This window comes from Miniopterus natalensis, chromosome 15 (assembly GCF_054644295.1).
Source record: "Miniopterus natalensis isolate mMinNat1 chromosome 15, mMinNat1.hap1, whole genome shotgun sequence".
In the NCBI taxonomy this organism is placed as follows: domain Eukaryota; kingdom Metazoa; phylum Chordata; class Mammalia; order Chiroptera; family Miniopteridae; genus Miniopterus; species Miniopterus natalensis.
In genome coordinates this window covers 45030106-45049137 of record NC_142095.1, presented here as the reverse complement: position 1 = coordinate 45049137, position 19032 = coordinate 45030106, and the positions used below count along the sequence as shown (strand labels likewise).

Sequence of the window (19032 nt, the reverse complement as noted above, 5' to 3'; positions counted from 1 at the left end):
ATAAAACACATTCTTCCCCTCCCCTTGTGAGGCTCCAACGCTATATGAAATTTAAGAAAATAAATGCACTTCTTGTAGCAGCTTTCCTTGGAAACGTACTGAACATTTGCCACATGCCGGGCACTGTGCTAAGCTAAGTACTTATTGCATCAAATCCTTTCAACAGTCTTGTGAGGTCCTTTATAATATCCCCATTATATAGATAATAAAAAGCTATAGATTTTACAGATGATATAACTAAGTTTAGGAAGCTTAATAAATTTGTCTAAGAGCGGGAAGTTATTGAGTAGTGGTCAGACTGCAAACCCCAGCAGATTAACTGCAGAACAGAGCCCTTCACCACTTTGGTGGAGACAGTGTTAGGAGAACATGGCTCTAGTCTGGCATTTAACTGCTTGAGAAACGTATGCAAACCCCATCACCTCAGCTCTCTCCATCTGAAATATCTGGATGGTTCGCCTACCTATGAGAAATTATAGATGCCAAGGTGCTTTGAAGAAAGTAAATTGTTATCCAGGTAGAAAATATAGTTATTGCTTGAACCATTAACTTGCAGATGTCATCTCTTAGGGCCTGCCTGGTTCCTTCTTCAAAACCTATGCTTGCCCAGTAGGATGGGTTCTGTGAGCCATGTGCCATTACACTATTCCTCCCAACCCCAGACAAAACTGCTGAGACCAAGGTGGACGCCTGGCCCAAGATGGGCTAATGAGATTCCAGCAGAAATCTGGGATTAGATCTGAGTGACTTTTGCTCAGTCCAAGACATTTCTTTAAAAAGAAATATAAACTCAGAAACTGTAGGGTGGCAATTTTCTCTTGTGGGAGCAGAAAAACAAAAAATTCCATCTGATAAGAGGGAATCACGTAGCAGACATGCAGACAGCATCAGAGGTGAGGGAAGGAGGGCAAGGACCGTCCAGTTTCCCGCCAGCCTTCCAAGGGCCTGGTTCTGGGTTCTGCCCTTGGAAGACACATTTTTAGCATTTTTTCAATTATGTTCATTTTTTTTTGGTTAAAAGCTAGCTCAATATGATTTAAAGCTGAATGAGTTTGTAATGAAAAAAATGACAGACTAACATACTTTCTTTCCCTCTGCCTTTGGGAATAGAAATTTGATTTCCTTTGTAGATCCAAGTGCAGTCAAGTGACAGGAGCTCTTTCTTGGAACTCTGCATTTTGAGAAGAGCTATGCAAGGTTAGATACAACTTGCTATCAATAGCAACTTGATGAGACCATTTTTCGGTACATGACCTCTAGAACCGTGGTCCTGCTCTAGACCCTGCTTTGTTTAGAGCCTGTTTCTTCAGGTCTCATCAGTTTTTTGAGCTACTTGATTTTTTCATGATGAAGTAAGTCAGAGTCAGTTTCTGTTACTTGCAACCCCAACATTCTAATGCACACAGATGCTGGTACTAGAAGTGGGGTGCAAAGAACAGACTTTAGGGATGTGGGGACTGTTGCATTGGCCAGTTTGAACTGAGTTTTCCTGTCACTAGGAACTGGAAGACCTTGACTGATATGGATCCATAACTATAACAGAATCAGTCCTGTCCTGTCACACCCCATATTATTTGGTTTCCAGCCATCCTCAGTTTCAGTTTTACAAGATAAGTCACATTGTGTCTCATTCGAAATTCCCATCTCTTAGTCTACAACTTCTTAGAGACGTCAGAGGGAAATTAAGTGGACTGTGCAGGCTGCCATAACTTATACAGAAGATTATTCATTAAACCGAAAAATGCATCAAGTGATTTTAACTTTGTTTTCTTAGATTTTGAGATCATGGTTACATTAACTTTTATCAAGTACTGCCTATAAAACTACGGAAGCAGTAGAATATATTTTAATGTTCGCCTACAGTGTTTGTCCACAGGTATGGTCAACAACAAGTAAAACTGACCGTGAGCCCTGGCCGGTGTGGCTCCGTTGGTCCGAGTGTCGTCCTGCACACCGAAAGGTTGCAGGTTCGATCCCCTTCGACTGGATGCGTGCGGCAGGCAGCTGATCTCCCTCCCTCTCTCTCTCTCTCCCTTCCTCTCTCTAAAATCAATAAAACATTTTTAAAAAAATGACTGTGAGACACTAATACATAGTCTATTTCCATGCTCACTATTTTACCCAGGCAAGATTCACTGGCAAATCATAAGGAGCAGATTAGCAACCCTCTTTGCCTTCTTACAAGCCTTCCCAGGTTAAATTTCAGAAAGCTGGAGAAGCATAAATTAACCTTGAAGCAAAGAGAATTATTTTGGGGGCTGCTAAAGAATGTTGTTCCTTCAGCAAACACTGCTGAGTCGTCTGTTCCTTGATAACCACTGTTTTGTCGTTGTTGCCATCACAGCTTCTGTCTTTCTCAGACACAGTTTCTTTCTTTGGAATAACAAGTTCTTACGCTTATAAAATAAGAATCCAGCTTAGTGTCCCTGCTGTCTGCCAGGCTTTCTGTCTTCTAGAAGGACTTATCCGCTTGCTGATAATATTTGACTTTGTCCAGCTAATATAGGTCAGCTTTCCTGAAGTTAACAAGCAACTAAACTAGGTGCACCGAGAAGATGAAAAAAGGACCATAGCAATTATGAGCTTTCTATACGATGCATTTCTTTCTGTATCCTACCAGGTCTGTGTATTTTTCTGCAGACAATCAATTGGGTGTTTTCTAGCTATGTATGGTCTGAACAATGTTTCCTTCCCAAGAAACCTTTATGCCATCAAATATTCATTGTTAACTTCTGGCAGGCTTCAACCTTAAGGCTCAGATTCTATATCTGCTTCAGGCTTAGAATTTGTTTTGTTCTGTTTTGTTAATCTTCACCTGAGAATATATTTGTCCTTGATTTTTTTTAGAGAGAATGGAAGGGAGGGAGGAAGGGAGGGGGAGAGAAAAACATTGATGTGAGAGAGACACATTGACTGGTTGCCTCCCACAAGCGCCCCAACCTGGGTCTGGGCCTGGGCCTGGGGTTGAACCTGCAACCCTTGACACTTTGGTGTGCTGGCCGAAGCTCTAACCACTGAGCAAAAACAGCCAGGGCCGGGCTTAGAATTTTGACTTGACTGTCACCCAGTCATCAGCTGCCAATCTCTGCTGAGTTCCTATTAAGAGCTTTGTAATTGGCAGCATCGAAGTCTACAGGTTCTGACAACAGTAACTTCAAGATTAAAGGATCATCTTGCACATGGAGTGAAATATCACCTGTTAGATTGGCCTAGTTTTGGAGGTAGAAATTTCCAAGATGACTTCTGAGATGTTTTATTCACTTGACTGGCTAACAGAGCTTTGGGGGGGTAAAGCATGGGTGGAAACATACCACAGAAGTGTTTAAGCTGGACATCACAGGGCTGTGGACAGCCATGCATTTGTTGGACGGCTGCTTGCAAGCTGACATCAGTAACAATACTTCTTTGGGATCCGTTGAGACCTTGACATCAGACAGTCCCTTTGCCCAAGCTGATGACCCCACCAACCACAGGAACGAAAAGACTACAGTGACGATGAAGTCCTATAGACACAAACAGAAAGAGAAATCAGTGAAAGAAATGTGAATTCTAGAAGCAAATCATTTAGCTTACACAGCTATTTGGGTTGCCTTTTGCAAAATTCCAAGATCCCATAGCACTGAAACCAGGAAAAAGTTGAAAAACAACAACAAAAAAGTTTTGTTATATTACATTTATATTTATATAAAATATATAATAATAATAATATTTTTCTTAAATGCTTATTGTATCCCAGGAATAACATTAAGCACTTACAGCCCTCATCGAACTGCTCCTACAGACCCCTGTAAGGATGGAATAATCTTTATCCCATTTGCACATGGCAAATGCAGACATAAAGGCTGAACAGCTTGTCTGAGATCCCCACAGACAATTAGTGATGGTGTCAGGGTTCAAACCCAGGAAACCCGACTCCTGAGCCCATGTTCTTAACCACCATGTTACGACGATTTCAAATATTTAGAGAGATTAGCAGAATGGTAAAGACTCCTGAATGGTAATATCCTCCCTCCCTCCCTCCCTCCCTCCCTCCCTCCCTCCCTCCCTCCCTCCCTCCCTCCCTCCCTCCCCCCCTTCCCTTCTCTTTCCTTCTTTTTCTCTTTCTTTTTCTCTTTCTTTCTTCTTTCTTTCTTTCTTTCTTTCTTTCTTTCTTTCTTTCTTTCTTTCTTTCTTTCTTTCTTTCTTTCTTTCTTTCTTTTTCTTTCTTTCTTTCCTTTCTCTCTCTCTCTCTCTCCCCCCCCCCCTCCCTCCCTTCCTTCTTCTTCTTTTAACAAACCCATGCAGTGTCTACATCATGCTTGGGACTGTGCTAAGTGGAAGATAATAATAGCTATAATATTTTGAGTGCTTTTTTTAATGGATGAGAGAACTTATATAAAATTATCCTTAAAAATGTCATGTTAAAGAGCATTTTTAGTGCCCTTTTAGAGATGAGAAATCTGGCCCAGCCAGGCGTGGCTCAGCGGTTGAGCGTCGACCAGGGATCCCGGCGATTGGGGTTCGATTCCTAGTCAGGGTACATGCCCGGGTTGCGGGCTCGATCAATGACTCTCTCATCATTGATGTTTCTATCTCTCTCTCCCTCTCCTGTCCTCTCTCTGAAATCAATAAAGATATAGTTAAAAAAAAAAAAAAGATGGGAAATCTGAGGCCTAGGTTTATCAGGTAACACATGGAGAGTAGCAGGGCCAGAATTTAAATCCAGATCTGTCTGACTTAGAAAACCATCTAACATGAGTTTAGGGGAAAACAGCTTCTTTATTTATATCAAACAAAATCTTTATGATGTAAGAGGATGAATAGTGTAAAGAAACATCTCCAAGTTTCCTATGATGGGGGAGGGGGTTACTTCTCTTATCTTCCCCCCTCCTGGCTCAGAGGTGGCAGGAGGTGGGAGTCACTGTTCATGACTTAAGCTGACCATGTTCTAACATAGAACAATTTTTCAGATTTACGGTGTCTATGTTTGACTACTATACAAATGTTCCATACCGCTTACCTAGAATATTAACAACAGTGCCATGGAGAGAACAATAGTGAATCTGATACACCAACAGAAATAGGCTGCTTGTTTGATTCTAAAGGATGAGCCCCTGAAGAAAACCTTGCATCGTTTCTCTCCTACTTGAAGGCGTGTCACATCTGGCCTGCCCTGGATTGCCTTTGCTCGGGGTGTGACTAAGTGACTTTTCATCCCATGACTTACACTCAGAGACTCATACTCTAAAGATGCCATTGGGAGTGATATTTGTTAGGTGTGACTTCTGTGGAGAATGTCCTAAAAGTCCACTGCTAAGAGTGGCTGAGTCTTCCCAGCAGTTGGCCTCTTCATCCAGCGTCTGTTGCAAATCATGTAACTCACCAGTTGACCTTTTCCTGTTGGCTCTAGAATATTTAGAGCCAATTTGTGACCCACTTAGAGTTTTTATTCCATGAGTATTTTAACCTTGTTCCTAACTTTGTTTTATATACCCACCCTCCTTTTTCTTTGTTCTTCTCTTCTTACTTTAAATTAATTCTATCTTAAGCTTCATACACCCTCGTGAGCTATCTTAAGTGGTTTCTGGAATAAGAGGGAGGTGTAAACAAATAAGCAAACACATACAATGTCTACAGCTGTTTCAACACCAGTAAGAACATTTGGAATAGAGCGACTCAGGTGTCAGAGTTTGAGTTAGAAATTGGAGGAATGGGTACAAATGAATAAGTCACGTTGACTGTGGCAAATACAACATTCCGTTAATGTTCAATCTGGTACCTATTTTATCCATTCATTTAAACAGTACTGTTTGAGTAACATGCCAGGTATTGAGCAAAGTCTTATGGGGAATTTAAAAATTGTAAAATATGAACTCTGCTTTCTTTTTTTTTTCCCCTTCACCATTTATATTCCCTATACCCTTTTCTAGCTCCACCCAGCCCCCCCCGCCCCACATATATATATATGTATATATTTTTAATGTATCTTTATTGATATCAGAGAGAGGAAAGGAGAGGGAGAGAGAGAGATAGAAACATCAATGATGAGAGAGTCATTGATCAAGCCCACAACCCGGGCATGTGCCTTGACAGGGAATCGAACCCCGATCGCCTGGATCCTAGGTCGAAGCTCAACCGCTGAGCCACGCCCGGCTGGGCTCCCACATATTTGTTAGGGGCCATAGATATCTTATAATTTGAACTATGACACAATAGCTGCTTTTATTTATACTCAGAAATAGACTTGTAAAAGGCCAGCAATATTCTAATTCCAAAACCAGATAAAGACACGACAAAGAAAATTACAGGTCAATATCCCTGATGAACATAGATGCTAAAATCCTTAACAAAATATTAGCAAACCGGATCCAGCGATATATTAAAAAGATCATACATCATGATCAGGTGAGGTTTATTCTGGGGATGCAAGATTGGTACAATGTCTGCAAATCAATAAACATGATACACCACACAAACAAAATGAAGTATTAAAAACCACATGATCATATCAATAGATGCAGATAAAGCATTCGATAAAATCCAGCACCCATTTATGATAAAAACTCTCAGCAAAGTGGAAATAGAGGGAATATACCTCAACATAATAAAGGCCATATATGACAAACTCACAGCCAACATCATACTCAATGGGCAAAATCTAAAAGTGTCTCCCTTAAGATCCGGAACAAGACAGGGACGCACACTTTCATCACTCTTATTCAACATAGTACTGGAAGTCCTAGCTACAGCGATCAGACAGGAAGAAAACACAAAAGGCATCCAAAGAAGAAAGGAGGAAGTAAAACTGTCAGTATTTGCAGGTGATATGATATTGTACATAGAAAACCCTAAAGACTCCACCAAAAAGCTACTAGATTTGATAAATGAATTTGGCAACATAGTAGGATACAAAATTAATATCCAGAAATCAGTGGCATTTCTATAACCAACAATGAACTATCAGAAAGAGGAGCTAAGAAAACAATCCCATTTACTATTGCAAAAAAAAAAAAAAAATAAGGTACCTAGGAATAAATTTAATCAAGGAGGTACAATGTCCACAAATCAATAAACATGATATACCACATAAACAAAATGAAATACCTCTACTGGGAAAATTATAGCATATTGAAGAAAAAAATAGAGGAAGATACAAATAAGTGGAAGCAAATACTGTGTTCATGAATTAGAAGAATTAACATCATTAAAATGTCTATACTACCTGAAGTGATCTATAGATTCAAAGCCATTTGTATTAAAATACCAATGGCATATTTCACAGATCTAGAACAAAAATTCCAAAAATGTATATGGAACCAAACAGAGACCCCAAATAGCTGCAGCAATCTTGAAAAAGAAGAACAAAGCTGGAGGTATCGCAGTACGGGATATCAAAATATACTACAAAGCCAATCTAATCAAAACAGCCTGGTACTGGCATAATAACTGGCATACAGATCAATGGAACAGAACAGAGAGCCTAGAAATCAGCCTCCACCTTTCTGGTCAATTAATATTTGACAAGGGTGGCAAAAGCATACAATGGAGTATGGACAGTCTCTTTAATAAATGATGTTGAGAAAATTACACAGATACATGCAAAAAAATGAAACTAGACCACCAACTTACATCATACACAGGAATAAACTCAAGATGGATAAAAAACTAAAATGTAAGTTGTGAAACCATAAAAAACCCTGGAAGAAAACATAGACAGTAAAATCTCAGACATGCCTAGGAGCAATATTTTCCCCCATATATCTCTTAAGATAAGGGAAATAAAGGAAAAAATAAACAAATGGGACTACATCAAACTAAAAAGCTTTTACACAGCAAAAGAAACCATCAACAAAATGAAAAGGGAGAAGATATTCCCCAATGATGCATATTCCTCAATGATAAGGGGTTAATTTGCAATATATATAACAAAGTTATACAACTCAACAAAAGGAATACAAACAATCCAATTAAAAATTGGGCAAAGGACCCCGAGTAGACACTTCTCCAAAGAGGACATTCTGATGGTCAATAGACATATGAAAAAATGCTCAAGGTCAATCATCAGAGAGATGCAAATTAAAATCACAGTGAGGTATCACCTCACACTTGTCTGAATGGCTCCATCAACAAATCAACAAATGACAGGTGCTGGCGAGGCTGTGGGGAAAGGGGAGCCCTAGTGCACTGCTGGTGGGATGCAGACTGGTGCAGCTACCATGGAAAACACTATGACGTTTCTTCAAAATATTAAAAGTGGAACTACCTTTTGACCCAGGGATCCCACTTCTAGGAATGTATCCTAAGAAACCCGAAACACCAATCAGAAAGAATATATGCTCCCCTGTGTTCATAGCAGCGCAGTTTACAATAGCCAAGATCTGGAAACAGCCCAAGTACCCATCAGTAGGTGAGTGGATAAAAAAGCTGTGGTGCATTTACCCCACGGAATACTATGAGGCCATATAAAACAAAGATCTCTTACCTTTTGGGACAGCATGGAGGGACCTGGAGACTATTATGTAGAGTGAAATAAGCCAGTTAGAGAAAGACAAATACCATATGATCTCACTTATACGTGGAATCTAATGAACAAAATAAACTGATAAACAAAACTGAAACAGAGGCATGGATACATGGAACAGTCTGACAGCTGTCAAAGGGGAGGGACGAGGGGGTGAGGTATGAAAGGAGGTGAAGGGATTAGCCAAAGAAAATACATGCATAACCCATGGACACAGACAACAGTGTGGTAGGGGCCAGAGGGGAGGGGGGGCTTGGGCTGGGTGGAGGGGGGCAACGGGAGGGGAAGTGGGGACATCTGTAATAGTGTCAACAATAAAAATAAAGAAAAATAAATAAATTTTAAAAAGAAAGAAACAGACTTGTTTAAAGATCATTAGGAGGGGAAACCTTGAAGAAAAAGTCATGAAAACCTCTCAACTGAAAATTGGAGAAAATAATATCAAGACTTTTGCTTACTTGGCAACATAATCATAGTAATAGAACCTAATATTTATTGAGGGTGTATGTGCAAAGTATTATTCCAAGTTTGCTTTGAGTATTAACTCAATTAATCCTGACAACAGCCCTGTGAATAGGTGCTAATCCTTTCCTCATTTTACAGTTGAGGAAACTGAGGCATAAAGAGGTGAAATAAAGTTGCTCAGTATCACGGGTTAGTAAGTGGGGGAATCAGGACTCTAAGCCAGGCTGTCTGCTCCCAGGACCTGCGAGCTTGACTGTTGACTGTCTCTCATGTCTGCTTTAAGGAATACTGATCTTATTTAAATCAAGTACACTAAAAAATGGTAAAAAGTTGAACTTGAGGCCCTGCTTCATTTAAATATGACAAAATAGTAATGAATTATTTCCCCTAAATAAACCTCATGATTGAAGTCAAGAAACTATGACCTTGGAGGAAACATGTTACTTTGGGGGGCTAATCCAAAGTTTCAGGGCCTAGTACCATTTTGTAAAGAAAGGTCAGTATATTGTACTAAGGTAACTGTCATGGGAGTTCAAGTTCAGCCTTTTACCAGGTAGACCTGGGGTTGAATCCTGACCCTGCTACTTACCAGCTGCGTGTCCTGAGGCAATTTGCTAGCAGTGAAGCCTCCGGTTAGCTCTCTGTAAACTGAGATGTAAGTGTCTGTCTCAGGGTGGTTGTGAGGAGTGAAAATAGGTGCTGTTTGCCTTTCTTCTAATAGGGTGTCAGCTCCCCGAGGGAGCCGTCACCATTTGTTGAGTGGGAGAATGAACGAAAGAAAATGGTCCTGATTTTGTTAAAACATTTATAAATAAAAACAGACATGGTTCCAGTATTCATTCGGCTGGAGGAGAGGGACCTTACTCAGATAATCACAGAAGAAAGTGTAATTGAAAATGGAGACAATGGCTTTGCAGGAGGAGGGCTCGGTGTTTTGAAAACAAACAAAAACACCTGTGGGGCACTGGCTAGTTTGGGGCGACGGGAAGCTTCGCAGGCCAGGTTGCATCCAGGATCCTTTTGAGCTGGTCCCTTGGGTGGTGTCCAAGGCAGACTCATGTTGAATAATAAATCGACCACAGAGTGGCTGACCTGGAAAGCCTGAGAATGGCGTCTAGAGGGAGTATGGGCCTCTGTCTACTGCTTGCTTACTCCAGGCCCAAGAAGGATGCTGTTGACGTAGGCCAGGAGCGGGAAGGTTTCCTGGGCCACGCTACTAGCAGAAGGGAGGTGCTTGTGCGAGGAGGGAAGCACTGCTTTTTTTTTTTATATCTTTATTGATTTCAGAGAGAGGAGAGGTGAGGGAGAGAGAGAGAAACATCAATGATGAGAGAGTCATTGATCAAGCCCACAACTGGGCATGTGCCCTGACCGGGAATCGAACCCTGATCGCCTGGATCCTAGGTAGACGCTCAACCGCTGAGCCACGCCCGGCCGGGCGAAACACTGTTTTTTTATTGGGAATTTTGGCTGCTGAGGCTGTCGGCTCCCTGAACTTGCTCGCTGGCACCCCTCTTCCTCGTAGAAAGCCAAGCAATAACTGAAGTGGGCCTGGGGGTACAGAGGTCAGGATGGATCTGTTTCCATATCTAAATGTTGGCAGAACAGCATTCCTGCCTTCCTGAACCCGGGCACTCTAGACGTCTGCAAGCCTGCAAACAGCCAGGGTGGGCCAGGTTCCTGTGAATTGCGAGCCTATGCAGAAAACAGCTCTCTCCCAAGCAGCTGTTTATTGGTTTTGACACATCGATGGTAATTGCAGAAACAAAGAAGGCTCCCAAGCCCTAGATCAGAGGTGAGGCAACGGTTGAGACCAGTTGGATGTCTTAAAAATAATTGGGGAATCACATTTGTAGAGTAAATTGAGGATGACTCTGGAAACTTGGAGATGCTTATTAAAAACATCTTATTGATCATTTTTATATTTTGTATTGTTAGCGCTTCCAAAATGTTTTGGGGGCTGCCATTAAACCAATTAGATGAAAATGCTAAATTTAGGCAATTAACCACCAGCTCTGTCTACCTGACATGAAACATCTGGGAATTGTAAACATATTTGGAAAACACCAGCTGTCGGGCCACGTAGATGAAGGATGGGAGGAAGTGTGGCATACAGGGGACCCAGCAAGAGACATAAAGTCAAAAGCAGCCAGATCTGAACTTCCCCCTTCCCAGGCACCCCGAGCTACAGTGTTCTCCCATCATGGGAACAAAACTGCGCTATCATAGTTTTTTACATATAAAAGTTGGGGGTCAGAAGTATATGTGCTCTCTCTCTCTCTCTCTCTCTCTCTCACACACACACACACACACACATACATGCACACACTTTTGAAGAAAGAAAGGACACCCAACTACCTTTTCCCTCCATACAATGGCAAAGAGTAAGAGTAAACTCATGGAAATTTAAATATCTCATAATCCAAAGGCATTTCTTAATTTGTCTAAATATTTTTAAAATTTATCTTTGTTGTTGAAAGTATTAGATGTCCCCTTTTTTCTTTCCATTGATTCCTTCCCCTCCCAACCTATATTTAAAAATGGATGTCTTATAGGAAATCATCTCAAGGAAGCTACACTGAGAAATTTTGACTCAGAAAGTGCTGGCAGACCTTTCATGTGCCACCTTCTGAACTCTGCTCTGTGTCTCTTGCCATCACCTTCCCTAAAACCTGAAAAAATTCAAGTCTTCCTCCTCCAGAATTACATAATCTTTGAGTGGGAAGGAGCTGCCGAGATAAATCCAGGCTGTCAAGTACTCCTTTGAAAACATAATCCTGTTAAATTACTGTTCTACACCACCGATTATCTCCCAGATAGGACAGGCAAGAGTTGATTTGCATGGCTGGAAATAATGCAATGAAACAAAATTGGTCAGGGATTTAAAAATTCTCTGGGCTTCAGTGTTCACATCTGTAACATGAAATAGCACTGCCTAACTTACAGGGTTGTTGTGAAAATTAAATTTAAACGAACATGTTAAGCACGCGGACTGGAATGTGTTGAGTTAATGGGTGGGGTGATGATGGAGGTGAAGCTGTTGTAATCCTCAAGTGCCATGGCTGCATTTTCTCATGGTCAGTGGCGTCTGACCATAAATTCAGCTGCAATGACTTGAGGTTTTTTTCCAATCTGTATTCTGATGTCCTTTTGAAAATAGATTCATCTGCTGAGGTTAAATTCATATGGCCAACATTTTGCTAACACAGTCTAAAGTTTGAGCCTGTGGTTCTTTGTAGGTAGAGCTTCAAACCTACTTTGCAACAATCAGGCACACGAGTGTGTGTGTGTGTGTGTGTGAATATTTCATCTGGTTGCAGTACATGATTGGAAAAGAACTGGGGTGACTGGGTTAAGACATGTAAGGCCATTTGGAGAAGTCCTGCCTGGGAGGATGAACCACTGCTCTGATCAGCGAATGCCTGGATCAGCGCTCCATTCAGAAAGCACACAGAATGTGCTATTTCAATTCTGTTCACAAGTTGGTCTCATTCACTGGACTGTAATGTTTCCTTGGGGATGGGACTGTCTGAAGCACTGTGTCCCTAGTGCCTTTCTGAATATCTACCATATACACAACTTCTCAAATAGATCCCCTGAATGTGAGGAGATAGGAAAGAGACTTCACATTTGGCTGAGTCACTTAGAGGGAAAATCATTTGGATTTCAAAAATTTGCCTGTTTCCTAAATTATCTCAACGATGTAAAAAACTCAAAACACTGGCTGCCTATAAAAAAATGAAATGACTGAAAGATAGGGATGGAAGAAGGGTTTTGGGGGGTTTGTTCCCTTTAAGGGGCTGGATTTGAAAACTTCAGCCTAATTTTAGAATAGGCATATCGGACCGGGTTTGACCTTTGGCAGTTGTGAGAAATCTTCTGTTAGGGAAGCGATTCCGATTCTTTTTCACACTTGCCTCCCACAAACTTTTTTTTTTTTGCAAGTGAGCAAGAGGTGTTAGCTCAGTGAGGTTCATGAAAAGAGCTGCTATTTTTTAAGCATTCCTTCTGCCTCCCTAGAATTGAAGACCCATTATCCTGTCACCGTCAGCCCATCTGTCAGCCTGCAACAGATGGTTGGGACAAGGAACTTCGAAAATACCAAGGAGGGAGCCACTCTGCCCCCCCCCCCCCGCAGTTAAGACTCGGCCTGACTTCAGAAGTCCTTTGTCGCTCCCCTACCCATGGATGCCATTCCTCAGAGAGGTGGCTCCTGGGCTGACAGATGTTGGCTTTACTCTGTCAGCTGAGAGAAGACAGACCTGGGTTTGAGTCTCAGTGTCCTTGACCTTGTGAACCATTATTTCCTGAACTGAAATAGTAGAGAATTAATAGCTTGCCTTGGAAGGTTAGTGCAGAATGAAAACAAAGATAATCGCGGGCCAGTGTGTGGCACGGCGAGGCCCCTGGTAAACGACAGGTTACCCTCGCCATCTCTCCGCCCTTCAGTGCCCACCCCGCTTCTCACGGTGCTCACTCCCCGCCAGAGGCCCTGCGTCTCTGGCTCAGGGCTGAGCAGGTGCACAGGACAGAGGAAGGCAGACGGGGGGACGGAGCTGGGGTGAGCGCCTGTCTCTCTGCAGTGTGCTGTGTGCACAGGGGAGCCCACTGGAACCCTGTGCTGTTGTCTGGTGTGTGCGTGAGGAGGCAGGGCGGGCAGACACGGGATGCGGCGTCTTTGCACCCTAGGGGCCTGTGTGCGTTTTTTGTAAGCCTGGCGGTACGTGGGACTTCTGCCCAATCCTCTTCAGGAGAGTGATCTTATGTTTTGGTTTTCATTTTCAGTCTGGATGCAATAAATATATGTGATTTTTACCCTGGTTAGGTATAAATATTAGTTGAATCATAACTTATGTTTCATGTTTTATTTAGCTGATTCCGCTTAGTTTTGTCACTTCTACCCCATTTCCAATACGTAGCTGTCAGAAGTTACCACTCACAGTTGTCTGCAGCGGGAGTTTAGGGGAGTGGAGTCTCCCTCTTCCCCGTGTTGGTTTTTATAAGTGCTGATGTCGGTGCTGAGAGGCAGTGGCAGGCCTGATGGGTTTGAGAAGCAAGACATGTCTGAGAGCAGGGCCTGTCAGCTGTCTGTGTCATGAGCTTCTGGGCATCTTGCTGAGATGCAGATTCGGATTCAGGAGTCTGGAGGGGGTCTGAGAGTCTGTGTTTGTCCAAAAAACTTCAGAGTGACACCAGGGCTGCTGCGCCCGGGGCAAACTTGGAAAAGCAAGGTCCTTGCCTAGGAGGAAGCTTCTTCCATAAAAATGTCCCAGTCCACCCGGCATCTCTGCTCTCCATGGCCCCACTCCCAGCGGGCTTTCCCATCACCCCTGGAGCCACTGCTGCTCGGCCTCATGTTCACAGAGGTCGTCTCATGTTCCCAGGTCAGTTTTTAGATTAGTCTCTTGTTACTTTCTCTCTTCTAACATTTATTGAGGAATTTTTGTATACCAGACACTGTGCTAAGTGTTATCCTCATTTAATTCTCGATGATATGGTAGGCACTCTCACTGCCATCGACTAGCAAGGGAGGCTGTGAGGCACAGAGAGGTTAAGTAAGTTGCCCAAGGTCACCAGCTAGCAAGTGGCAGAACCAGGACACAAGCTCAGTTTGAACCCAGAGCCTGGGCCCTCCATCATCCAGGCTTTGCTAAGATTGTGCCTTACTGGCATGGTGTCCAATATGTTTTTATGACTCCTGCAACAGCCAATCCAGTGTTATATCTAACACATCTAAGCAGATAGAGCACGAATTCCTCATACAAATACAGAAAACACAGATACGCTGTTTTTATCTTTTTTCCTTTTTTCCCCCCTGAACTGGCTGCTTAATAAAAGCTGTGGAGCTGAGTATCTGGGGATTACGACTAACAGCATCAGATGACAGTCCAATATGCACTCCACTAAACTGCGTGTTATTAGAGTCTGGTCATGAGTAGTTCCCCTGTGCGGGGCAGCACTTGACCTCTGTTATATTAAAATCTGTTATAATGAGGCCTCATTATATGCCATATTGTATCCTGTTGATGAGAGGAAGAGATTAGCTGTTAAAAAAATAAAGGGTCTACATAAGATATTCTTAATCACAGCGAGGACCCTGATCCCACACAAATTTGCAGAAATCAGCTGAAGATGTAATAACCTTGTACCAGTTGGCAGAGATGCCCATGTGAAGTGTTACTCATAATATCATAATACCATTTCTTTTTTTAAATCTTTTTTACTTTCACCAAAATGAAACCAAACAGAAAGCGTTTTGTTTTGTTTCGTTTCTGGAGCACAGAGCAAGCCGCACCTCATCCTGGAGGCACGTAGGCACCTCCTGCCTCCGTATTTCAGGAACCGGCCCCGTTCTGCTTCTGCACCATGGCAAACAATATCGGCGCTATTGGAAAACACCTGGGAAATACACATGTTGCAAGTACTTTGTTTTGATGATTTTGAGAGAACACAGAAGCCCAGTTATGGTATCTGTTAAGGTAACAGTGTATTGCTTAAGTTAAAAAGAAATGCACACTTGCCATGATGGTCCTCTTTCAAAATGTGTTGAAAGGATGAGAGGTGAATCGTGCACAAGGGGAGATGGGTTCTAGAACCGTTTTGTCATGAGAAAGTCACCAAGAGTCCCAATGCCTTTGATGAACTTTCAACCCTCCCATAGTGAACGGCGACCTGGCTTTTGTGCACAGAGTGGTCCTGTGCTCCGGGGCGTGGATGCAGGGCCCCGACCCTCGCACGCGGATCGTTTCAGTTCAGGGAGATGCTCTCACTGCGAGGACCGCGAATGAGCTGAGCGGGAGCAGCAGCTGTGCCGACGCTTTTCCGTGGATGGATGGCGGACAGACTGCCTGCAGGCTGGAGATGTTTTGTTTCCTTTTTTCTTTACATCTTTCTTGTGTGTGTGGTTAGTTTTTGCTCTTTTTTTTTTTTTTTTTTTTGATAAACACTTCTCGTTGAATGAGCAAACATCACACACACACACACGCCCTGCTATGTTGCTGGTTTGAACTGGCCATGAGGTTTTTTTGTTTGGTTTTGTTTTAGTAACATCCTCCCAGCCCACCTTACCCAAAGGTTTCAAAATAATGGTTTTCCATCTAGCGCTCCTCTGAAGCAAGTTATGAAGTGTCAATTTGGAAAGAGGCTGGGTGAGCTTTTTTCTGATTTAGTATGTAGCTTTTCTGACTGTACTCAGGACAGAGGTTAAAACAGCCCTTGGAGATCCCTTCTTTATTTCCCCATCTCTTCGGTTTTCATGCTTTATTTTTATTTATTTATTAAATATTTTTAAATTGATTTTTTAGAGAGGGGGAACAAAGAGGGAGAGAAAGAGAGAAACATTTATGTGAGAGTGAAGATCAGCTGCCTCCTGCACACCCCCTATTGGGGATCTAGCCGAAACCTGGGCATGTGCCCTGATCAGGAATCCAACCGGCAACCCTTTGATGTGCAGTATGTTACCCAATCGACTGAGCCACACGGGCCAGGGCTAGAAGGACAGGACGACACAGGGGTAATTGCTACATTTTAAAATCAGTTCTGGATTCTTCATCACTGACTCACTGTGTGACTTTAGCCAAGATCCTTAAATCCTCTCAACTTCAGTTCCCCCATCTGTAAAATGGGAAATAATAACTATCTTATAAAATTGTTCTGAGGATTAAGTGACACGTAATATGTAAACACTCATTACATGCTTGGCATATGGCAAATACTCAATAAACATTAACTGTTAGCATTAGTATTTCCAGGTATACCAGACAGCAGGCAGAACTGTTCAACAATGAGACTTAATTGTCAAGAGTGAATTTCCAAAGCAGATCTGGAATGAGAACAACCCACTGGCTTTCAGGGCTTACTGAGAGTGGTAACTAAATCTAAGCAGCTTTGACAGCATGTTAATAAGGCTGGCATTTGCATTAGGTTAATGCTTCGGCTTTGTGGAAGCCAAGCCGCAGCTGCCCAGCTGAGCTCCGGCCTCTGAGGCATTCGTTCTGCACGGTGTGCCTGGCTCCTGTGGGTATTTCCTTCCACACTGCTTTGGATCTACTCTGCCATTTAACTCCCCATGGGCCACACCTGACTTAGGATTGTATTGTTAGGAGCAAAAAATAGTTATTAAAGTATTTTTCTCAGTCACATTTTTACTTGCCCCAGGGCACTTAATTCCATGCATTTTGGCAAAGAAATGCACTTTCCCACGAATAACGTATTTGCTAAATCACCTACATTTTATCAAAACAAATATATTTTCCTCAAGATAAGGGGAACTTTCTCAAAAGTGTGAGTTCTATTCTAAAGAGGTTTTGATGAACTTTACTTATAAAAAAGTAATAAAATAGAGAGCTTTGTTTTTCTAAGTCACTGACTTCTTTGTTTCTAAATACAGAATGGATGTGAGGTCTAAACTTCACCGTAGCTGTCAGAGAGCTCCTAGCTCAACCAGGTCGTACAATAGCTATTTTTAAGCATGAGTGGTGCTCGCTTTGGCAGCACATATATTAAAATATTAAGCATGAATGGAAAGACCTTTCAAATGAAAATCCATAATTCATTTCTAATAGTTTTAAAATGGAACAGTCCTCCACCCCACCACACCCTCACCATGCTTGGGACTCAAAACTAAGGCGAAATACTAGAGTGCGCTTTCTTAAAATGACAGATAACAGCTTTTTTGTTTGTTTATTTGTTTTGTTTTAAAGATTTTTTGAATTGATTTTTAGAGAGAGAAAGGGAGAGAGAAAGAGAGAAACATCGATCGGCGACCTCCTGCACACCCGCCTATTGGAGATTGAGCCCAAAACCTGGGCACGTGCCCCAACCGAGAATCCAACCGGCCACATTTCAGGACTGGACGGCCCCCATCCAACGGAGCCACACAGGCCAGGGCTGCTTGTTTGTTTTTGTAGCTAGATATGAGGAACCAACCTCAAAAAGAATTTGAAGTTTCTTACGTACTTCAAGTGAGAACTAGAAAACTTAGACAGATAATCCAAAAAGATAAGAACCACCAAATGAAACAAAAAAATCAGTAAACATCACTGATCATCCACCACTTTTCACCGTGTGTCAAGTGAGCTTCTAGACACGGGAACACAGTAGTGGCAGAAAGCAGACAGAAACCCCTGCCCTGCAGCACGGACTTTCTTGTGGAGGAAGAAGGCATGGAAGGAGGTAAATACGTGAAGTATCAGCGATTTGGAAGTGGTAAGTGTTACAGAGCAAAAATAACACAGGGAAAGGAAGGAACTGATGTGATGGGGAAGCGGGTGCTAAAATTCTAGGCTGGGTGGCCAGGGAAACCTTATTAGAAGATAGGTTTTGATTAAAGGCCTGAAGAAAATAAGGGAGCCAGCCATGTGGATATCTGGGCAGAGTTGTCAGGCAGAGGGAAGAGCCTGCACAAGAGCTTGAGGTGGGAGAGAGCCTGGCGGGTTTCTCAGTCTAGGAAAACGAAGGTTTAATTGATTTGCTTGAAATGACTTCAACAGCAGTTCTTTACATCGTAGGGTCAGAGACCCCTTATAGGATGTGATGACAAAGGGACTTATCCAGTCCAGGGAAGCTGGATTTGGGGGAAGGGTGAGGAGAGAAGTAGGAGATTGCGGTCACACTGTCAACAAGGAGTGACAATAGTCTGGATTATGGAAGTGGGAGCTGGGCTCCAGGACGAGATGATCAGGGGATGGATTTCATGCAGCTTGGTGAGGAATTTGATTTAGAGGTGGGAGAAGGTGTCACGCGGAACACCCGGGGTTTTGGCCTGGCGGACGGCAGTTCCATTTCCTGGGGCCCTGAGAAGCCGTCCTGGGGCCTACCCGCAGCAGCAGCCTCCAGGGCTCAGCCCCGGGGAACTCAGGGGGTCGGGCACAAGCAGGCCGGGCCCTTGCAGGCTACTTCACCGAGATACAGTTCTGGGCTCTATTTACCCATTAAAGTTATACACAGGAAAGGAAGTACCGCTGTATTTTTAAATCTCTTTGGCTGGGAATGGTTAAGGGAAACCTCGCGTCTGTTCACGTTAAAATCTTTTAGGTGGAAGATCTTCTGATGGTCAGCACGCCTGC

At 42.7% G+C, this 19032-nt stretch overlaps 1 protein-coding gene across 1 annotated transcript in view; it reads right to left on the bottom strand.

Moving 5' to 3' along the window:
- The window catches only part of SYNPR (synaptoporin), a 260157-nt gene that overhangs the window by 4270 nt on the left and 236855 nt on the right, over positions 1-19032 (bottom strand). Inside the window, exon 5 of the mRNA XM_087824672.1 lies at positions 3312-3503. Coding sequence (XP_087680798.1) covers positions 3312-3503 — 192 coding nt within the window. The remainder of the gene's footprint in view (positions 1-3311; positions 3504-19032) is intronic.